Below are 22,595 nucleotides of genomic sequence, written 5' to 3'. Positions count from 1 at the left end.
GGGGCAGTTGCTGTGAAATTTTCTTGTGGGTCATTCTTCTTAGAACAAAAATTCAAGTATGAAAAAGCAATGTACTGGACCCAAATCTAGTGTATTCCATCAGTACAGGAAAAAAAAAAAAAAAAAAAGATTAAGGTAACATACAGCAAGAACTGGGTTGTCATGAAGACTGGAGTAGTATGAGATGAAATTCACAGTGTAAAAAAATCATGAAATTCACTGTGTAAAATTGTTTGTGGTGTGAAATTGTTGTCTGAGTGACAGAAGACTAAAACCAAGACTCTGTTCTTGCAAATAGCTCATCGCCAGAGCAGGCAAAACTAAGAGCTGTCTTAGTCTGGTCACAGGAGACCTCTGGAGAAGAGCAATGCAACAGAGACTTCAAACTCCAGATAGAAGCAAAGGAGGACTCATGCCTTTATTGGGATCTTTCTTGCACTGAAGAGCCCCAAACCGGTCACAGGATTCCAGATGCAGTCCCCAAGTGCCAAGCAGATGGAAACAGCCCCTTCCCTTCACCTGCTGGCCATGCTTTTACTGATACAGCTCAGTATGCAGTTGGCCTTGACTGCTGCAAGGATTCACTGCTGACTCACATCAAACAGAATGTAGGTTGTTGGTGATGCTACTGGAAAGAATATATTTTGGAAAAAGGATGTAGATTTATATAGTAAAATGTAGGAAATGTCACCCTGCAGGAGGATAAGGGGCTTATCAAATTATCGGGGAGTGATTCCATTCAGGGTGTAACTGTTTTCACAGGGAAAAAAAAATCTCTGATTTTTTCACATACCAAAAATCAAAGAGAGCTGTTTAACTAGAGAAAGGCATAACCTCCTGATACTGCTGCTTCTTAGTTAGACAGACTAAACTTAGAAAGCAAGCCTAGTTCTTAAGAGTGAGAGTAATTATTAACAGAAGTAGTAGTGTCTTCATTTGCTGGAGATGTTCAACTCGTAAGTGGATGCCCTTTGCCAGGTGAAATTGTCACTGAGTGCAACTCCACGACTTATGAATTCCTGCAAATCTGGTTATATTTAACGATGATTCTTTCTTTAATACCGGTAAATGTTGCCATCTTGAGCTACCTAGAGGGCATCCATACTCTAACTTAAGCAGGGCTGTACTCCTAAATGGTTGGCACAGTCCCTGAGCTGTTGTAGCCCAGGCCATCTAGTTTCACCAAATCCCTCTTCTGGATTTAGTAAGCCAAGAACAGTGGAAAAGGGAGGTCCCCTGAGCACCACAAGCCACAAAAAAAAAAAATATATCACGTCTTGTTGGAAGAACTAAATGAGTTTTTTTATGTACTTGTTTACAACAGAAGGATGTCATGGACTTGTTGGTGCCTGACACCCTTGAAAGGGAATGGGATGGGATGAGATAAGATGGGATGAAATCATAGACTCATAGAATATCCTGAGTTGGAAGGGACCACCAAGTACCATCAAGTCCAGCTCCTGGCTCCACACAGGACCACCCCAAAACCAGACCCTATGTCTGAGAGCATTGCCCCAATGCTTCTTGAAATCTGGCAGCCAGGTGCTGTGACCACTGCCCTGGGGAGCCTGTCCCAGTGCCTGACCACCTCTGGGTGCAGAACCTTTCCCTCACATCCAGCCTGACCCTCCCCTGTCCCAGCTCCATGCCGTTCCCTCGGGTCCTGTCGCTGTCCCCAGAGAGCAGAGCTCAGCGCCTGCCCCTAAGCTCCCCTTGTGGGGGAGCTGCAGGCCGCCATGAGGCCTCCCCTCGGCCTGCTCTGCTCTGGGCTGAACAAACCCAGGCACCTCAGCTGCTCCTCACACACCTTCCCCTCCAGACCCTTCATCACCTTCGTAGCCCTCCATTGGACACTCTCTGATAGTTTTATGTCCTCTTTATATGGTGATTCCCAAAACAGGCCACAGTACTTAAGCTGAGGCCGCACCAGCACAGAGTAGAGTGGAACAGGATGGGATACAATAGGATACTTTTATTACTGCCCTCCTCCCTCCTTGTAAATGTGCCCAGCATAACTTATTACAGGTGAAATACAAAGGCTGTAGCTTAAAACCAGCAAAGAGCATCATCATTTCACTTCCTGGATATTTTATGTCTGGTTTTAAAGAGCTGTCGAGGTACACACTTTCTAAAACTGCATCCATTGCATCTGTCTTTCCTGGAGCAGCTAATGAGCAGTATCGTGCAAGTCTAATTAATCTGAAAATTATCATTGCCACAAGTCCTCAGTACCTAATGCTCTAAAGCAGGCATATTGCTAGACCTAGTCAATGTTCACTGCTATGCATTTTGGGAAAGAGTCACAAAAATTGATAATTGCAAAGTAATGAACAAGGGAAAACAGGCCGAAAGTTATATTAATAACAAAGGGCTCTACATTTCTTATTACTGGTCTGGAAAATATTTAATTTACGGGTACAGAGGCAGCCTGTGTAAACAATACGAGGATCACAGAGGTCACTATTCTTACCAGGAACAAGTTGGAAAGAAATAAGCCCCATGAAATATCTGCACAAGGTGGCTGGGTGATTAGCCTGAGGGCAAACGGTCCCAGAATTGCTTAAAAAAACCTGAATTACATCAAGGCTACATCATATCTAATTTGAAAATACAATGAAAAATATGCTTTGTGAAGAAACATAAAAGATCCTTCCCCTCCTCTGCTGGCTTTTCTCCAGCTCTGTTGTTTCTCTTGTGGTACGGAGTGCTTCAGCATCTCCCAGCACTACTTTCTTTTGTCTACCCTTAGACTCACCCGGACTCATCCTTTCCAGCCCTTGTGCCTTAACTCAAAGGAAGAAATTATAGTGGTTGGTTTTGCATCCAGAAAAGATGAATCCATGCAAACATTGCAGCTCCTCATGCTGAGCCAACATTAGCAATGAGTGGTGGTGTTTATTTGTATTCAAATGTGAGTAGCTCGAATTAGGGATTCCCTGTTGAGCATTTATAGGAACATATACATTCAATATCTGTAAAATAAAATGTGTCTGAAAAAAAAAAAACAACGATTGCTTGTCAAGAAAAAAGGAAGCTGCTCAGCAGCTTAATTCAAGTAAATTGAATTATTCATTTAAGAAGCTTATGAATGGCCAATTGCTGAAATGAGCAGAGTTATTTCCTTGCAGTGATCATGGGAAACAAGAAAAAAATCAAGGCAAGAACAAACAGGAAAAGAAAAGAATGAAGAAGGGGACTAGAAAGGTATGAACATGTGTCAAATGATTGGGAGAAAGGGCAAATAAGGGGAAGAATGGAGAAAGATGGTAATAGTGTAAAAGAGAAGCAGAGGAGAGATTTGGAAGAGTCTTTCTCCGGTTTAGTCTTCAGGAATCTGAACATACAACAATTACGGCCTTTGGAGACCTATACTGTATTCAAAATTGTACCTCTGCAGGTTGCCCAGACAAGAATACTCTGAAGGCAGTAATTTTGAATTTTCACCTTCCAGCTCTCTCTGTCCTCTCTAGCTTCCTAACTGTTGTGGTGGGCATGGAGAAAAAGGAGAGAAGAATGAAGCAGTGAAGAAAATGCTCATGCCTGGGGGCCAGCTGAGATCTTGGCACGCCAGGAACCGAGAACAATACTCATCACAAACAAAGACAGAGATATTGGTACTTAGAGATGGATTCCTGATACAAGCAGAGGAGGAACTCAAGCAAAGCCATCTTCGGAGAGGCAGTGTTTGCTTTCTGGCGCGTGCAATGTCACTGCAACCTGCTGGACCCGCTCCCAAAGGTGCCCAGCGGCTGGGGCCATGTTCCAGCAGGCTTCACCTCCCAGCTCCCGGCCGCTTGCACCAACCTGGACACAAAGGGGCAATTCCCCCTCCTCCAGATCCAGCTGCTGGCACTCGGCCACCCAGCACCATGGGCTGCAGCCCTGCTCAAGCAGCAGGAGCTGTCTGGGGCAGGTTTGCTCTGCAGGGCTGCAGGAATCTGGCCTGGGCGTCCTTCTGATCAGGCAGTGGCTCTCGACACCATCTGCAAGGCACAGACCTGACGGACAGCACTGGGGCATCAAATCCATCATAGGAAATGGTTTTCAGGTTGTGTTCATCCCCACTTTGTCTGTGACGTTCTTCAAGGGTCTTTTCCAATCTGATGCTCTATAACATTTTCATCACATTCATTTGGCCTTAGAGCTATTTGGGTATTTTCTCTCTCTCTCTCTTTTTTTTTTTTTTCTTTTTCCTTTTTTTCCCTCCATATTGATCATGACATTGGCCTAAAGGAAATGAAGGCAAAACGGTCTATGAACACGAGTTACTAAATTTCCAGTTACCATGGTGATGGCAGAAGGACATCTCAGAGGGCTGTTCTGAGTCCTGGACTATCCGGGGTCTTCATTACCAAATTGCATAATGGAATAAAGATTGTGCTTACTAAATTTGCAAACAGCAGGCTGAAAGGGACTGCAGCATGTGGGAGAATGCTGGCGAGCTGCATTGCTTGCAAAAGACGGGAGCAATCGTTGGAGAAGGTAGAGCAGGCAATACTTGGCAATGCAGCAGTTCTGCAGGAGAGGTGTGGGATTGCACTGGGCAGCAAGGTGCACAGAATGGTGCAATGTCATCCTGCTATGGAAACGGCAGAAATCGTTATTTCTTTATATATGTATTAAGGGTTATCACTGCTCAGGCACTTAAACCAATCCGTTTATTACTGCTGACTGCTAATCTTTCAGGTAGTGCACTGTGCACTGTTTAAACACCATGTTCCAAGTTGGGGTGGAATAGTTGCATAGAGTCTAGAGCTGAGAGGGTTAATGGACCAAGAAAATACAATCTATAACAAAAATCTGCAATAACTGAGATCACGATGATGAGAAAAAAAATGTGGGAGCTGTGATGCCCTGCAAATCTGGAAGAGAAAGTACATGGGATGGGGATTGTATGTGTTCCTCATGCCTACGGTGGGCTGGATGATAAACAGTGGGCTTAAAGTGTAGCAATGACAGTTCCGTGTTGCATATAGGATAGGGTTCCTGTGGGATGAAGTACTTTGTACCATCCTTTTTACCACTTTTTGTCCTACTATTTGCAGAGACAGGACACCAGCAGCACGCACAGTTTGTGGCATGAAGTACCCTTAAGTTTGGTACAGTGACACACCAATTTTTGTCAGCGCCCATCCTCATAAATCCCAGTACTCAGATTTCCTTTCTGACTGCCTCCAGACACTGGAGGTGAAATTTTCTGAAGTTCTCTTCGGGAGCACCTCTTTCCTGGAAGGTGAGAGTAAGTTCGCCATCACTGAATCTCATTTGCCACCTGCTAACGCTGCTGCTCAGAGCTGAGGCCCTCCTGCCTTGCAAACTCCTTGCGGGCAGCTTCAGTTTCACTGCCATGAATGACCGTAGCAGGGATCAGAATATGTGTGTCCCAGAAAGAAAGCCCACTTGGACCACAGCTCTGTCTGGAGGGTTTTTGAGGAAGAGGTGACGATGGTCAGCACATCCAGGCTCCCTTCTTCCCAGTGGCAGGGTGAGAGGGGACGACACAAGGAGCTACACTGAGCACGGTCTCTGCTAAATTAATTAGAGGGGATTTGCACTCGTGGTTCCCACGGTGGTGGGGATGGGGACGTGGACACCAGGTCCTTCCCAAGCCGAGACCCTGACACCCTGTGGTGGTTTTACCGTGCTAGGCAGCTGAACACCACAACTGCTCTCTCACTCCCCCTCCTTAGATGAGGAGGGGAAGAAGTAAAGGAAAGAACAACTCACGGGTTGAGATAAGGATGATTTAATTAAAGGAAAAAAAATTATTATGGAAAGATTATTATTAATTGAACAATTTAAACAATTTAACTAAACAATTAACAATTTAACTAAAGGGAAAAAAAAAAGGAAAGGGGAAAAGGGAGGGGGAAAGGGAAAACTAAACAAAACAAGTAAAGGCTATGTGGAAGTGCAGAGGAAAGAAATTACTCTCTACTTCCAACAAATGAGCGATGCTTGACCACGTCCTTGAAGCAGGGCCTCAACGCATGTAGCCAGTGTGTGGGAGGAGGACAGACGTTTTCACAACGAGAGCCCACCCCTCCCCTCTTCTTCCTTTTTCCATCGTCTATTGCTGAGTGTGACGTGTGGGAAAGGAATTCGCAGGGAGCTTTGCACTGTTTCACACGTCCCTGAGTTAGAGATAATGAGGAAAACAGTGGTAGAACCAAAAATTTGAGCAAGGTCGAGATAACGTAAATTGGCTACAGTGTTAAAGATGAGCTTTGGGCAGTGGCCAATTGCTGGCTGGCTCAAGGCGCGCGTCTGAGGGTCTCTAACCGATTGTAAGACAGATTCGGGCGCGTGAACAGCGCGTGGGGCTACGGGGAAAGTATATGTAGTAGTGAAAAAGGGCAATAAACATCTCCTGTTCAAGAGCCATCAGGAGTCCGTGTCGTGCATCCCTTCAGTGACATCGTATGGTATGGAATATCCCTTTGGTTGGTTTAGGTCAGCTGCCCTGGTGATGTTTCTTTTCTCACATTTTTGCCCACCCCCTAGGGGGGTTAGAGAGAGTCCTGATGCTGTGCCAGCACTGCTCAGCAGCAGACACAACACTGGTGTGATACCACTGCTGTTTTAGCTACGAGCGCAGGGCACAGCACTGTATGGGCTGCTGCAGGGAAAGTTAACATCCCAGCCTGACCCAGTACACACCCTTTCAGCATGTCCAGAGACTGGTCCAGGCAGTGGGGGGAGAGCTATCGGTGCATCGCATCCACCGCTCAGCCCTATTGCATAACTCGCCTCTCCTCCCAAGGTTGAGAAATGCAACCCTGTGATACCGATCTCACTTTCTCTCGGGTCCCTCTGCCCCAGCAGATCTGTCCTGTCTGTTCACCGCTGGTTCTTGTCACAGTCAATGATTTTCCTTTTATTTCCTTATGATTTCCGATAGCAGAGCTGGGGAGGGCAGAGTTTCGCCACCATAGCAAGGTGCAGGGTGGAGGGGCAGGAGGGTGCTGTGCTGTCAACCGTGAGAGGTCTGCCAAGCAGCAGGACCTCCCCAGAGCCCTCCTCTCTGCTCAGAGACTCACTATAAATAGGAGGATCCCCAGCCTCGCCACTCAGCGGTGTCCAGCTCAGGCTCGCTCCGGCTCTTCTCCCTCCAGCCTCGCTGAGATCCCAGCTCGACCCCAGCCATGAGGTTCCTCTGCCTCGTCCTCGCCGTCTTCCTGCTGGTCTCCCTGGCCGCCCCAGGTAAGCGGGCAAATTGCACTGGAAAATAATTTGGAGAGTGGTGGGAGAGCCAGATGGGGGTCAGGGCTGCAGCACAGAGGAGTGTGCCATGCTTCATAGACAGCTCGGGGTCTTTATTGGATTTAAAGGCTATTATTTAGTTGCACACATGTAGGCATCTCATCCTTAGGGTAGGCAGGTAGCTGCTAGTCTCCTGCAGATGTAGATGACTTGGTTATCCCAGGTTGCTTTAAATGGGGCTCGGTGTTTGTGTGTGGGCAACTGAGCAGCACCTTGCAGCTAGAAAATAGATATCCTTGTTAGAGAAAAACTCACTTTACAATTGAAGTACTACAAAAAGCACTTTCGGATGTTCTAGATATTTTTGACGTCTTCTAGGTCCAGGTGAGCTGGGCTGTGGTGTCTCTATTTCAGTCCAACGATGCCCGCTTTTGTGCCAAGCTGATTCTGAGGATGTTCTCAGGATATTTCACATCCAGAACACAGCTCCCCTGCATACCCCTGCAGCAGGGTTCCCACTTCCCTCTTCAGTGAATCAAAGGGGGATTCTGGGCTCAGAAGGGTTCCCAGTCCAGTATCCATTCACTCAGGACATCATTTTCAAACAGTCTCCCACCTTGGTGACTAGTGCTTGGCACTTGATTTTTTTTAAATTTTTTTTTTCACCTTCTCTACTGCAGGTCAGCTTTCTGGTTGCCACAGCAACCTTCCAGATTTGGAATACCAGCTCACGTTTTCAAACCACTTTGGTGTTCCTCTTGCCGTTTTGCCATGAGAACGCTGGTCCCCTCTCTTAAGGAGGGGAACACGATGAAGAAATGTTGTCTTGCACAGATGAGCACCTCTATCACCAACTGGCCCTGGTTGGAGAGCAGGGAACAAGGGCACCCTCCTAACCCAAGCACTCTCCCTCTGCTTTCTTCTTGCAGGCTACGGGCAGGTGAGGAAGTACTGCCCTAAGGTCGGGTACTGCTCCAGCAAGTGCTCCAAGGCGGACGTGTGGTCCCTGTCCTCCGACTGCAAGTTCTACTGCTGCCTGCCGCCCGGCTGGAAGGGGAAATAAGGGCTGAGGAAGGAGCCCCCGGGGACGAGGAGGCAGCTCGGTGGCTTTGGGAGCGGCTTCTCGACTGTCGAACCCAACTGTCATCCCCTCCTCTCAGTAAATAAAAAGAGACAAAAAGATGTAACTCCCATTTATGTGTGGTGTGCTTACTCGCATCCCGTGGACCCAGGCGGAGGGTTAAGATGGTTCCCTGAGCACAGCCCAAAAGGCCCGTTAGCAGCATGTCTCATCAGTGGGTTTTGCACAAAATTGATAGCAAAAGAGCTAAACATGTGGAGTTTTCCTCTTTTTTTTCCCACAGATAATTTACTCAATGGTGGGTGGAAAAAGGCTGGTTAGATTAACACCCCCCTGGGTGTCCTTTCCCCCCTGGAGCTGCATGGCAAAGCCCATGGGTTTTAGGGGAGAGAGAGCCATTTCTAACAGTGGGGCTCAAAAAATCAATATCCCTCCGAGATCCTGGCAAGCCTGTTGGTAGTAGGACCGGGTAGTGAGCAGGAAACGATGGGTGCCATATTCTGCCCTCCCTTCACCATGTCCCAGGGCCCTTGTCTAGAAGGACCTTTAGGGGAGCATTGCTCCTGCCCTCTGGTTCCCAAAGGCTCCTCTGCACCACCACCAACATCGATTGGGGTTGTTACAGGGTTTCTGCATAGGGCACACAGCAGCCTGTGCTGGTTTGAGACCAGCAGGTAGCCGAGCACCTCTGCCCTCTCACTCCCCCTTCTGCACTGCCAATACACTGCCCTAGCAGGGGCTGTAAAGGGAAGATTTGCAGCATCCCTTTCTGTTACAACAATTATCTCCATCCTTATCCCGTCTGTCTGTAGCTACTTTCCAATTAGAAAACCGTGTCACTCTCTATGTGCCCTTCGTATGATGCTTTTTTTCATGTTTCTGGGTCCTGGAAAAGAAACCACATTTTTCAATGACGAAGCAGAGACTACTATAAAGAACGTGCCTGAGCAGAGTAATGAAGTGACCATGAATTAAATTTCATCTAAAACTTCCTCATTTTAATGCAGTCATTTATGGACCCCTCTCATTTAAAGCTTTCATGGTGCTCCACTACCTGAAAGGACAGGTATTTGGGGAGGAATTCATGGTCTTTCCTATCTGGCAGCTAGAGTTAACTTGTGAAGTTATAGTAAGTACCTGTTCAAACAGCACCATAAATTGCAGCTCCAAGAGAAAAGGTGCGTTTCTGAGCCCTGCTTCTGGAACGTGCAGGATGATAACAGATTGGATCCTGGTTGTAAGATGGTGCTTTTTATTTTATTTTTATTTTTTCACACCATTTTTCTCTCTGTCTTATTTTCAGTGAAATATAATGACTTCTGCAGAGACATTTTAGAGGAAACAAGCTGCACACAGCAGCAAAACCCACTTACCACAGAAATCTGGAGATACCACACTGTCTGGTGCGATACATTTTAGAGATCTGTCTTTTCCTGTAGTGACAGTCCGTACATCTGCCCTGGAAGAAAGAGGAGTGCCAGGCATAATGAAAACGTCTGGTCCAATGACTTGTGTTAGCATGCTCATCTGCTTTTCTGTCACTTGTACCTACGCACAATCGCAGACAGCAATTGGGGCAGAATCGGCTTTTCGCACTGGGTCTTGGGCTTTCATGGCTGAGTGCAGTTTGTTTGAATAGCAAAGCCGTGACCCGTCAGGACTTTTTCCAGCTGAAGCTTCCCAACAAGGAGGAAACTGAAGGCTCCCATTTCTCCCTCTGAATGGCGCACAAAGTCTCAGCACCTCAAACTCTTCCCTCTTCTCGCACGGGGTTACTAGCTGTCATTAGAAGAAGGCAAACGCTTTCTACCCGAAACAGGAAAATTAAAAAAGAGCAAGTAAGTGCTCTCAAAATTTCTGGCTAGAATTCCCCAGATTTATCAAGCTGTGCCCTGTAATGACGCTGTTCCCTGCTCTCTCTTCCTCTGCTGATTGCTTGCTTCCTGGTCTCTGCTGAGCCATGGAACAGCCAACGTAGAGCCGTTCATTCAACTTATAAAATTAGTCTGATTTCTCCTATGTGCATCCCTCTACATCGACCTGTGCTGGATTTCATCATGGTTTATGAGCCAGGCACTCAAAACGGTGAGGTCCTGCCGCAGCCATCACCTTTATTACCCCGAGCAACGCAGTGCCAGCAGCAAATTTTATCATCTTTCCATTCAACCCTTTTTGTGCATCTTTAATGAACAATTTTACCACTGCAGCCCCTGCAGTGACACCCCATGGATCTGCCCGTGACCTCCTTCTCCACCAATTTGGGCCCCCTGGTGCTGGCCCATGCCTCCTCCTCCTGTGCACATCTCCTAGTCCTTGAAGTTTTTTTTTTTTGCTGCCCCCACCAGAGAGCTCCAGCAGGTTTTTAGGACAAGATTTTCCTCTGTCTTTCCCCATGTCTTATATTTGTTTCTGGCACAATCTTACCTTATCATCATGTTGTTCCTGGACCCCTTTTAAGTTTCCTTTTTTCCTAACATAAGCATCTCCAACCTTTGCACAGCAAATCTCTATTCATCCATAAGACACGCTGCAGTCATAGGGCAGCTATTGCATCCATGAGTTCCTCTAGGACTTTTGGGGAAATCTCTCTGGATGCTGGAGATTTGTTGCTGTTTATTTCCTCTCTTCCACTGCCTTTTCATTTAAGACCAATCCTTTGACGAGTGCCCACAAAGGGTTGGCACGAAGACCTCCTTGCTTTCTCACAAGGTGAACACAGCTGCAAATATTTCATTTAGTTTCCACCGAGCGGTCTTAGCTTTTCTTAGCATTACTATTTTATCCATCTCCTGCCCTACACACTCTTCACCAAGGTTCTTTTTCTGATGTGTTTGAAGAAAAAAATAAAAAAATAAAAAAATAAAATAAAAAGAAGACATATTTCAGGAGGTTTCTTTGCCTTTTGCAAGTTCTTCCTGCAATTCTCTGCTGAGCAGCTTTATTGCGTTTTACACGTTGTCAGGCACAGTTTATTATCTTTTCTTTTCCCACGTTTGGACACAATTTCAGCTTCTTCCTTCTAACAACCTCCCTCATCCCACTGTTCTGCTATGACCTTTTCTTTTTGCTCTTTCTCAGGGCTTTTCTTTAATAGGTGTCATACATTCTCTCTGAGTCTCCAATATAGTGGCCTTAAATAGCTCCCAGGGTGCCTGCAAATAATCTGTTTGCAAGGATTTAACTCTTTTAGCTGTCCCTTTTGTCTTCTTTTTAACATTTCCCCCATTTTTATGTGGCTCCCTCATTGAAATTAAGCACAGAAATAGTGGCCTTTCCATCCCCTGTTGCTCCTGCAGAGGTGGGAACCTGATGCATGCTGCAGGGCAGCTTTCCCAGGGTAAAACTTTGAGCTAAGCCCAGAGTGTCAGCCAGCACCAAGAGCTGTCCTCTCTTATTTTGCATACCAAAAGAAGTACTGAGAAATTGCTTGTTACATCTTTGTCTCCTCCTGCTAGGTCAGTGAGCCTCTAACTGGTGTTTTCTCCCTGTAAACGTATAAAACCCTTCTACACCAGTAATTTATCCACGCTGACTTTGTAAGGCCTAAGTATTCAACTACTTTTCCAACAGAAGGTGCTTTCCAGGACCTAAATCTGCTTCTTGGCATAGCTGGAATTTATAACACGAACAGACTGAAATTAGAAAGATGCCCATTTTTAGCAGAAATGGTGACCATGCTAGGGAAGTTATGTTTTCTCTTTTCCTTGGACATGTACTCCCCCACCTGAGTAACCTTGTTCAAAAAATATCCAAGTCACCCAGAAGAGATTGAATTCAATGCAAGATCAGGCTGTCATGATCACATGTGTGCTGTGCAGGAGATCTGATAATATATATAATATATAAACTGATACATATAATACATAATCTGATAATGGGGTCTTTATTCTTCACCCACCGAGGTCCTGCAGTTAACCTTGCACTCACAGTGCCAACTTGGATCGCCCTGTCTGTCTCCCATGCACACATTAATTCACTTCTGGGCAACTTCTGGGTATGATCACCTCTGAGATAAGGTCTGGGCACAGTTTCTGAGGTCTCTGATCCAGACCCTGGAAGGCAGGATTGTGGCTTCCTACCCAACCTTGCGCCTTCATGCCCAAAGCACCGTGCGAGACGCAGCAGGTAACACACTGCCAACGCCATGCTGTGAAAGGTGTGATGCTGGGGTTTAATTTTCTAAGACTCTGTGCTCTTTGCTCATCCTCCTTCCAAAAGTCTGAACCTCCCAGAACCACCTTCCAGATGTGCAATAGTGTTTGATTGCGTGGCTCTTTGGATGCTCGCCTTCATGGTGCCAAGAGGAGGGCTTAGCCCTGGAAATCATAATAGTGTCAGAGCTGAACATTTCTCTCATAATGTCAGTCTGTTGTCACTGATTTCTCATCGCCAGGGCATGATTCCTACCGTTTTGGCTTTTCTCTTTCGTACACCTCATCACGACCTTCTCTCTGCTTTCAGTGTGTGTAAATAAGACTGGCTGAAGCACTTTCTGCAAGCTTATGATTCCTATCTGGTGCACTTATCCTGCAGGAAAACAAATCAAAACAAACCAAAATCCTGCACAACAGTAACCAAAATGCCTCCTACAAAAATGAATTTATTATTGACAGCTCTTCCAAGAGACTGGTCAAGTTTTTGTCCCCATCAGCTCTTGTCTTGCCTCCAAAGGGATCCATTGAGAATCTCCTGGATGCTCTTCGCAGGGGGGCCTTTTGCTTCCCTTTTGTGAAGACCCCTTGGGCAAACATCACTCCCACACAATGAAAACAGCACTTTTGTGGCATGTACCGAGGTCCAGCTATCTACAGGTACAGAATATGGGCCCTGAAGATGAGGGAAGCCTTCCTCCCCTCCTCCTTGCACTGCAACCGCATCAGTTTCCAGGCTGGAAGCCACAAAGCAGAGCCCATGCCATCCCTCCTGCTGCTCAGCGCCCTTGGAGGGTCCCTCTGCTCCCCAGGAGGCAGCGGAGAGCTCTCTATCTCCTCACAACGGACATTTGGAATAAGCTATTGCTATCGGAAAGTTTCTATAGCTGCAGAGAGCATTTTCAAGGCTGGAGATGCAGCAGAGCGAGAGAGACCTCTTCAAAACCCCATTTTGCTGCTCATTCACTTTCACAGAGCTTTTCTTTTCACTTTCTTCACACTTTTTTTTTTTTTCTTGTGGAAAAATGGGAAAGAAACAATAAGTTTTTTTTTTTTTTTTTTTTCTGCTGCTGTTGTTCAGCACCTCCTTCTGCAAGCTTTATTGTTTTCTCCAACTCCCAACCCCGTGTGGCTGTGTAGTCTTCTCACCAGCACGTGGCTGTTTCAGGTGCTTTTCCCTTTTTTATTTTTTTGGATCCTGTTGCCTGGGGCCAGGAGAAGCTTGGTAAGTAACCACTGGGTAAGCGGGACGCCTGTCGCTCTCGACATTTACCTGCTGCCTTCCCTTGGCTGATCTCAGCTGCACGCTGGTGTTAACCCCTCTCGCCCAGCATCTCACAATCCGCAGCTGGTTTGGAAAGAGAAATATGCAAGAGAAATCTTGACAGCTCCTCCTGCAAGGAGAAATATCGCACGGGATCCCACGGCTCCGTCAGGACTCCTGCCTTCTTGCTCACTTTTTCAAGCGATGCATCTTTTAAGGTTATCAGGTTTCACAATTATCCTTTGTCCTGTGGATAAAATAAAATAATGTAAGGTTGCTCGCCAGGTTATTTCCCTTCAACCCCCCCCCAAATCTCCTGGTGCGGCTCATTTGTACCCGAGTGATTGGTGGAAGCAATTGGAGCAGCTCAGGTTGCATGTATGGACAAAATTAAGCAAACTTTCTTTCTTTTAATCTTAAATTAAGCAAGTTTTCTGCAAGGGAGTTTCCTGCATCATCCCCTAGCCTGACAAACACCAGTGCAGGAGCCTTTTTCTGGGTTTGAAAGGCCCCGTGGCTGGAAACTTACTCTGTTTCCTGGGCGATTGCTCAGGAACTGGGCTGTTTTCTGTCCCGTGAGGCAGTCAGGGAGCTGCTTCTTTTTGGCACAAGCATCCCACCCTCTGATTTTGCTCCTGCGCCTTCCCTGGCTGCCTTTTGCTGGGATGCTTTGAGCCCCCCAGCACCAGACCATTCCCTGTCCCCGTCCCCATGCAGAAAGCATGGAGGGAATGGTTTATTGTGTGATGGAGCGGCTAGGGACAGGGGAACTGAAAAAATCTGTGTCTTTTCTTCTGTTATTGGTGACCCCCAAGGGTCTGCCAGGCCTCAGGCCATGGACATCTGGTCATGGACTGTATTTTTAAGTTACCAGCTTTGTGCTAAGGTGCCCAACACCACGACACCTGAGGGGCTGCACCGGGGTGAGGATGCTCCGGAGACACCCTGGGAGTGGGATTTTGGGGGTGCGAGGGGAAGGAGGTGGCTGTTCACCCTGGTGTCTGCCCCTTGGTGGGACTGAGGTCCTCAGTGCAGAATAGGGCTGCTGGGGGCTTGGGCTAAAGAACTCCTAAGGCTAAACTGTGGAGGAGGAGGACACAATATCAGGCAGTCCATCCTCTCCCAGCCTTTGCCACCACCCTGTTTTGAAGCAGGTCCCAAAGCCCCTTCCCTTCCAGATTGACATTTTACAGTCACAGGTCTGTGGTTATCGGAGGTACATTGTGTTTGTGGTCCAGGGAGGCTGCAGAACCTCTCCTGGAGCTCCCTGCCCAGGAGGCGAATGAACCACACGGCACACAGAAATCACATCTGGCCACATTTACTTCAAAGCAATGAAACCGTCTCCGGCACGCAATGAACGCAGCACTGGGATCTCCACTGAAAGCGCCGTTCTTGGTCTCCGTTGCAATCATTTTCCCTTTTTGGGAGGGGGGATGCAGCAGTACATCTTCCCGCAGGTCTGGTGGAACGTCCACTCGTCCGTTTTGGCACACGAGTAGGAGCAGTACCCTGCGCAAAAGCCCTTCGGCTGCCCGTACCCTGCGAGGGAAGAGAGAGAGGTGGGTCATAACAGCAAATGTCCGGCACCGTAGGAGAGAAAGCCCCCAAAAGCTGGAAATTATCTCCTCGCTGGCTGTACTGGTGCAGGGGGTAGGTTTGTGTTTAAACTCTTGCAGGGGAGGAGCCGAGTTTTCTGTCCCCATTGAGCCAGGTGGAGAGCTGGGCACTGGAAGTTCGTCCCTACTGATCTATACTGCAGCTTGCTGACTGTGTTGGGTAAATCATGTCTTAAAGTGCCCGTTTCTGATCTTCCTTGATGAAGCTGAAGGCAGCAGGGGGTGGCCACGGGAGGAGGAACCCTAAAGCTGGGTGAGATGCATCCCTCCCTCCACCCCACAGACCAGAGAGGGGGAGGCAGGAGGCACAGGGTGCTGCGGGCAGAGGGCGAAAGGGGAAGAAAGGGCAGGAATTAGAGTGAAAAAGAGTGAGAAAGAAGGTCAGGAGGTATCTCCGGGGCATCCCTTGTGGCTGTGAACCTCTAAAACCCAGGGACCCAAGGTAAGAATTTGGAAATGGTTCTGCTAGAGGCTGTGCGCCTCAGCCCTGTGGACGGTGTCGCTCTCTTACCCGGCGTGGCCATGGAGAAAAGCAGGAGCACAGCAAAGACCACGCAGAGCACCCTCATGTCTGGAGGACGGTGGAGATCTCGGCACGCCGGGAGCAAAGCAGGTCTGAGATGGCCACGGTGAGGAACGCTGGAGGTGCTGGGTTTTATAGAGCGGCGCCTGCTGCGAGCAGAGCGGCGGGAGGAGGAACTCAAGCAAAGCCATCTTCGGAGAGGCGGCGTTTGCTTTCTGGCGCGTGCAATGTCACTGCGACCTTCTGGACCCGCTCCCAAAGGTGCCTGGCGGCTGGGGCCATGCTCCAGTGGGCTTCAGCTCCCAGCTCCCGGCCGCTTGCACCAACCCGGACGCGCGGGGGCAATTCCCCCTCCTCCAGATCCGGCTACTCAGCACCGCCGGGTGCAGCCCTGATCGACCCGGTGCCAGCAGGAGCTGCCTGGGTCAGGTCTGCACCCCAGGGCTGCAGGAATCCAGCCTGGGTGTCCTTCTGGTCAGGCACCAGCCCTGGACACTATCTGCAAGGCACAGACTTGACGGACAGCACTGGGGTGTCAAATCCATCACTGGGAATGGTTTTCAGGGTGCCTTCATCCTCACTTTATCAGTGAGGTTCTCCAAGGGTCTTTTCCATAGATGCTCTGCAATAATAGCCTGGGAGCTATTTGGGTGTTTTGTCAGAATCTCCTCAAGAAGACCCATGACGCTGATTGAAGGAAACAGGCAAATATCTAAATGAAAATAAAGCGATTGATTCCCACACCACATCCGATCAGAAATCTGTTGTGAGCCCAGTGCTATCCTGCCTAATAATTTTTCTGGTCATCTAGGGACTGTGCTTGCTATATTCACAAATAAAAAGTTGTGAGGGACTGCAACACATTAGAGGACAGGATTAGGATTCCAGTGGATCTTTTCATGCTAAAGAAATAACAAACCAAGCACGATTAGGTAACAGGGAGAGTTACCCTTTGCATACAGACACGAGTAATTAGCTGGGGAATGCAGAACAAGGAGTTTCTGGCTGCACAGCAGTCCTGCAGGAAAATTTCAGGTTGCAGTGGATCACAGGTAGGAACGTAGAGCAATGTCCTGGCGCTGGGAAGCCAGCACCAATTGTCCTGCAAGTATAAACAGAAGCTGGGTTGGTAAAACACAGGACGTACCCACGGCACCGTGCAGGTGTCAGAAAGTGCGTCCATCCAGCTTTGTACACCGTGCACAGAGAAAATAAACACCACAAAACAGGCAAAGTGCTGGTAAGAAACAGCAGCCATGAAGGAGGCGAGGTGTGCAGCCTCTCACCCTTACTCTGACACGGTTTCTCAGATAGGATCAGAGGGGAACAGAAGAAAGGCTGAGCCAAGGCAGAGCAGAGAGCCCGCTGTGAGCAGAAGCAAGTGCATGGGAAAGAGTCCAAGAGCGTGTTTTCGCCCAGCAAAACACTCCAGCCTGCTGTAACATGAGGTTCGGGGGCTTCTTTGATAAGGATTTGTATCTAATTTTTGAGTTTATAATTGCTTCTTGAATTTATAAATTGCTTTGCCAGACGTCCGACATTTTAACCTCTCCAACATCTGGTGGCAACAAGTTCAACATTTCAGCTACGTTCAGTGTGAAGGACGAATTTTGGTTATTTTTTGCAGTGGAAGTGTGATTTAGCACTACATCTCATCTATTTCTTGGGTTAGGAAATTTGGAGAACCATAGATCTCTCTTCCTTAGGCCTCTACAATTTTTTGTAGCCTTGTGATACATCTCCAGTAATCACTTCTTTCCTGAGTTGAAAAGCACCAGCATATTTAACTTTATGGGAATGAGCTCCCACCTTTTAACCTCTTCTTGCCCTATTATAGCCCATCAGAAATTGAAAATCAGAAAGCTAAAAAATCAGAAAGCTAAAATTTCTTAGCATACAGTTTTCCCCTTTTTGGACTTCCAGCTGTTTTCAGAGCCCTCGGATTCCCAAACCTCCTTCCTAACTGGCTCTAGCTAATCCAGACCCATCATTTGTTTACATATTTTTCCAAACCACAACCTTGAGGTAACTGACCTTGAATCAGATGTGACCCTTTGCTAACCTGTTGCTCAGTGTTGTAGGGTCCTTCTGGGGACCTGGTTTTGGTGGCACTTGGTAATTCTGCAGCAGCAGCTTCTGTCCCTGCACCACTCACTTCATTTTTCTGGCTGTGTGTAAAGCTATAAAACAACCTGGCTAACTGGGGCTGGAAAAGCAATTTTTGCCTTGCTTATGCTTGCAACCTCATAATTTTCTGGAGGATTTGAAAGGGAGGGTGATGACCAAAGTGTCTGCAAGCAGTCGGCTCATCCAGGCTCCTGGGACAGGCGCTCAGCCCCCGTGCTGCTGCCCATCAGCGGGGTGAGAGGGGACAGTAAGTAATGAATATGAGGTTTGCTGAAGGTATTAGAGAGATTTTGCAGACTGTGTTCCCGTGAGGGTGGGAATGGAGGCACAGGCCCCAGGTCCTCCCCAGGCCAAGGCAGCTCACAGCAGGGTCCCTCTGTCTGCATGCTGATGGGCCTAGACAATGGAGGGCGAGTTATCGGCACATCGCGGCCGCTGCTCAGCCCTCCTGCGTCTCTGCCAGAGGCCGAAAAAGGCCCCAAAATGCTGTGATACCGATCTCGCCCTCCCCTCCCCGTTATACTGCAGATCTCCATCAGGTCCCGCTGACCCATCCGCCCCGCTCTTGCCAGCCCCTATTCCTTTGTGCTCCCTTCAAAGGCGGCGCGTGGATTACTGGCCGATATTGGGCAACCAGGCGGCGGCTGCCAGCACACCTGGGCACAGGCGGGAGGTCCTGCTGCTTGTTCCCCCACCCTGCGCCCGGCCACGAACAGCACGGTTTTGGATGGGTTCCCGTGGCTCCCCGGCGTCCTCCGCGCTGCAGGAGAGGGCTCGATAAATAGCGGCAGCTACAGCCTCCCTCCGCACCGCCTCCTCGAGCTCAGTCGGCTCTTCTCCCTCCAGCCTCGCTGAGATCCCAGCTCGGCCCCAGCCATGAGGTTCCTCTGCCTTGTCCTCGCCGTCTTCCTGCTGGTCTCCCTGGCTGCCCCAGGTAAGTGGGAAAAATGGATGGGATGAGATGAGACTGGCTGGGATTCATTTCAAGTAACTTTAGGTCTTGGAAATATAGGTATCGCCACCTGAGATGATCGCTCTAAGCCGGTCAGGTACATCAGTGATTTATTTCAAGGGACTGGGATGTAAAAAGGGACTAGCTCAGGAAGATTTGTGGAGGGATAACTGAGGTTAAAAGTTTGGGAGCGAGCTTAGGATAGACAGTTCCTAACCAAGAGTCTGGATGTGGACACTTCTGGTGTGGATGTGGACACTTTTGGTGTGGATGTGGACACTTCTGCAGAGGGTAAGAAAGCTTCACATTTCCAGAGGGGACCCCTGCCACTCGATTTCTGAGTCTCGGAGCAGTCCTGGGCACATTCGGCTTGCTGATGTGACATAGCTCTAGCTGCTAATGCCTGAGTCTGAGGCCCTCTGGTCCCTCTGCAGGAGTCAAGAGGGAACTCTGGGCTGAGGTCTGCCAGTCGGGCATTAGAAGCTCCATTCAGACACAACTTCTCATCCATCTGTGCCGAGTCCTTCACTTGGGCTCCCACTTGTAACCACCACAGTGAATATTTGGTGCAAGGCTGCTCTGTGGCCAACAGGACATTTTCAGCATCTCTTTTGATTTTTTTCTAAGAGGACAATTTTTAAAAGCATGTTGTAAGTGGGTGGACAGTAGGTTTTTGAAACTGTCTTGATGTGACTTTGGCTGTTTTCCACTGAAAACATAAATCCTGTCTCTTAAGGAGAGGAACAGGATGAGGAAATGTTGTCTTGCACAGATGAGCACCTCTATCATTGACCGGCCCTGCAGCAGTGGGGAGAGGGATGCACAAGGGGTTGTTCAGGGTTGTGCTCTGATCCCTTCCACCTCTGGGCTTGAGCAGCACCTCCCCATGAACAGGGGCTCATCCCACTCAGCATCCTCAGTCTGGAGGCAACGGGGGGCTGGAGAGCGAGGAACACAGGCACCCTCCTAACCCAAGCACTCTCCCTCTGCTTTCTTCTTGCAGGCTACGGGCAGGTGAGGAAGTACTGCCCCAAGGTCGGGTACTGCTCCAGCAAGTGCTCCAAGGCGGACGTGTGGTCCCTGTCCTCCGACTGCAAGTTCTACTGCTGCCTGCCGCCCGGCTGGAAGGGGAAATAAGGGCTGAGGAAGGAGCCCCCGGGGACGAGGAGGCAGCTCGGTGGCTTTGGGAGCGGCTTCTCGACTGTCGAACCCAACTGTCATCCCCTCCTCTCAGTAAATAAAAAGAGACAAAAAGATGTAACTCCCATTTGTGTGTGCTGTGCTTACTCGCGTCCCGTGGACCCAGGCAGAGCACTAGGACAGGTTCCCTGAGCCCAGCCCAAAGTGGGGTAGGAATTTGGGATGAAAGCTGTCATTTTTCCTCCTTCCTTCTCCCTGCCCCTTAATTCAGCCCCTTAGAGAGAAGAATCCAGGGAGAACTCATTTCCTTACTGTTTTTTCAGCCTACAGGTTATCTCCAGACATCTCAAAAAATGTGGGCGGCTCAGCAATGTCTGCTGTAAGCATGCTATACCCCCTTTTCCGTAAAAATACCAGCAGACCCCCAGAGGTGGACAACAGAGACACAAATTGTCTGTCCCAGACCTCAAACCACGCCTTTTTAATTCTCCTTGGGCAAACTGCCCAGGCTGCCCAGCCAGGGCTTCTTCATTTTGGGGTATCGGTGCCATATGGGGGGTTCAATTTCTGGTTTCAGGGGGTGTGTGGTGGGGAAAAAATGGGTATGGAAAAGAGCTATGAAGGCATCTGAGGTCTGCGGGAGCTGTGCAGCAGGGGCAGACCTTTACTCTGCACAGACAAGCTGTTTAGAGATCCTCCCCACTGTGTCGGTTTTCTCCTCCTTTTACACCAGTACCAGAGGCAACAGAGTTTTTAGGCCCTTCAATAAGAGATTTAATGCTTTCCACCCCACAATTGTAGTCTGGCAAAGGTGAAGATATAGCAGTGGGTTTATGGGGATAACCAGGGGTTCTGAGTCTAACAGTGAAAAAGCTTCTGTAAATAAAAACATCCTAGGGCTAGCTCTGCTCTCACTCCCACGAGGAGGATCCGTATGACATTGCCTGGACTTGTGGCTGTTTGCAGGGTTGCTGGCTGATTTTTTATTTTATTTTATTTTTTTTTCCAGGAGGAACTTGTTTTGAGTCAATGGCAGGAATCATTGAATTTCTAGTGGCTGTTTTTGTTAGTGGGGGAGTCAAGGACAAGAAGAGTTGCATGACAGTGATCGTTTCCCTTCTAGAGGGAGGCACTGGGAAAATGCGAGAAGTTTATAGTTTATTCTTCTTCTATCTTAACTTTTCTTCTGCCCTCTCTCTTGCTTTCTCATTTTGCAGTGCAGTAAGACACAGTCGGGGCAGAAAAACAACTACAGATGCACTGCAGGGCTGGGATCTCCCAGCATCTTCAAGCTGTGCTGTCCAAGCTGGGTGTAAAGGACGGTGTGGAAGACATGCAGAATCCTCCTTTCATGCTTTTGTCCCCCTGGCACAATCTGGGTGAGACTAAAATGGAAATTAGGGTGAGTTTAGCTCTGAGGTGTTTACACAGAAGGATCTTTGTGCCTGGGACACCTGTATGTGGCTGCCAGGTATGATATGGAAACTGCAGGAGATGGTCACCCTCTAGAGACACGGCTGGGGACGAGGTGGGATATCTCTGCTAGGTTTATTCATCTCCCACTCAGAGCGAACAGACTTGGAGCGAGTGCTTCTGCAGGTTGTGCTCTCCGGGGCAGATAGCCCTAACCTGCTCACAGGCAGGTCCGGAGGGAACGGCACAAGGCAGTGCCAATATTGTTCAGCCCGAAACGCGCGGTCATTGCCAGGGAACACAGCCCACGGTGTCTCCGCTCGGGTTCCGCCTCTTCTCGGACTGGAGGTGCTGTGGTTGCTATTTCTTTGCTTGTCCACGAAGGAGAAGAGAATGAGAAAGGAAACAAATGCACTGATGGAAATGTAAACGCTGGGATTTCTCTCTAGCTGGTGGTGAAGGAGACTCCGGGTAAGCAGCAGAGGCACAGTTCGGTCACCTCTGCACGTAGTGCTTTGCTCTATTCCATCCATTTATGTTTAAAGCCCAACACTTAGAGGACTTAAGAGAACAAGAGACTAGGACTGAGCTGCTGTTTAGTCTCTCTGCAGAAAGCAGCTTCCAAACCTCTTTGGGGTGGTTGATGAGTGGGATAAACTTGGGGAATGGTGCTGTTGGTGTTCAGGAAAGTGAATTAAGCCCCTGACAATGATCTTAGACTGGTGTCCTCACCTTCAGACAGCCAGAGTTCTGCTGCAGGAAAGATATTTTAACTTTATGAAAATTTTTCTGTCCCCTGCCACAGTATTTTGACTGAGGGCCTAGGATTTGACATAAAATGAGAAACTACGTGGTGGCATTGGCTTGTGTAGTGCCAGTCCTCTCAGGTGTCTGTTGTGGAAGGGCAGAAGCACTCTCAGACCTGTCCCTGTGACCTCTCCATCCCAAGACATGTCCCCTGACCCCGGGGCTGGTAGTGACAATTGGCCGTGCTAAGAGCATCGTCACCGAGACGGAGAGGATCCCGGCCCCGAAGGGAGAGACACCTGCAGAGGCCACATGAAATGCCTTCAATACCCTGTGACAAATGGGCACAGGGTGGATGTCTCATTGTCGGATGGC

At 48.5% G+C, this 22,595-nt stretch overlaps 3 protein-coding genes across 3 annotated transcripts; 2 read left to right on the top strand and 1 right to left on the bottom strand.

Annotated features, from left to right (window-relative positions):
- Positions 1-7,055: 7,055 nt before the first annotated feature.
- LOC121066883 (cygnin) lies at positions 7,056-8,396 on the top strand. The gene is made up of 2 exons (XM_040550664.1): positions 7,056-7,203; positions 8,133-8,396. The coding sequence occupies exons 1-2, from the start codon at positions 7,146-7,148 to the stop codon at positions 8,264-8,266; spliced, it is 192 nt and encodes a 63-aa protein (XP_040406598.1). The 5' UTR covers positions 7,056-7,145; the 3' UTR covers positions 8,267-8,396.
- Positions 8,397-14,885: 6,489 nt separating this feature from the next.
- LOC121066885 (small basic protein 1) lies at positions 14,886-17,313 on the bottom strand. Its single transcript, XM_040550666.1, has 2 exons — positions 15,830-17,313; positions 14,886-15,241 (listed from the first exon to the last, which is right to left on the bottom strand). Exons 1-2 carry the CDS (start codon positions 15,885-15,887, stop codon positions 15,111-15,113), a joined length of 189 nt encoding a protein of 62 aa, XP_040406600.1. The 5' UTR covers positions 15,888-17,313; the 3' UTR covers positions 14,886-15,110.
- Positions 17,314-18,629: 1,316 nt separating this feature from the next.
- Positions 18,630-20,187, top strand: LOC121066884 (cygnin). The gene is made up of 2 exons (XM_040550665.1): positions 18,630-18,902; positions 19,924-20,187. Exons 1-2 carry the CDS (start codon positions 18,845-18,847, stop codon positions 20,055-20,057), a joined length of 192 nt encoding a protein of 63 aa, XP_040406599.1. The 5' UTR covers positions 18,630-18,844; the 3' UTR covers positions 20,058-20,187.
- Positions 20,188-22,595: the final 2,408 nt, after the last annotated feature.

The sequence above is a fragment of the Cygnus olor genome, chromosome 3 (genome assembly GCF_009769625.2).
Source record: "Cygnus olor isolate bCygOlo1 chromosome 3, bCygOlo1.pri.v2, whole genome shotgun sequence".
Classification (NCBI taxonomy): Eukaryota; Metazoa; Chordata; class Aves; order Anseriformes; family Anatidae; genus Cygnus; species Cygnus olor.
Note: the sequence above shows the minus strand (reverse complement) of the source record. Positions and strands in the feature narration are given on the sequence as shown.

Coding starts and splice junctions, on each gene's coding strand:
- LOC121066883 (XM_040550664.1), top strand. CDS start 7,146: ATGAGGTTCCTCTGCCTCGTCCTCGCCGTCTTCCTGCTGGTCTCCCTG. Junction 7,204..8,132: donor GGTCTCCCTGGCCGCCCCAG/GTAAGCGGGCAA, acceptor TTCTTCTTGCAG/GCTACGGGCAGGTGAGGAAG.
- LOC121066885 (XM_040550666.1), bottom strand. CDS start 15,887: ATGAGGGTGCTCTGCGTGGTCTTTGCTGTGCTCCTGCTTTTCTCCATG. Junction 15,242..15,829: donor TTTCTCCATGGCCACGCCGG/GTAAGAGAGCGA, acceptor CTTCCCTCGCAG/GGTACGGGCAGCCGAAGGGC.
- LOC121066884 (XM_040550665.1), top strand. CDS start 18,845: ATGAGGTTCCTCTGCCTTGTCCTCGCCGTCTTCCTGCTGGTCTCCCTG. Junction 18,903..19,923: donor GGTCTCCCTGGCTGCCCCAG/GTAAGTGGGAAA, acceptor TTCTTCTTGCAG/GCTACGGGCAGGTGAGGAAG.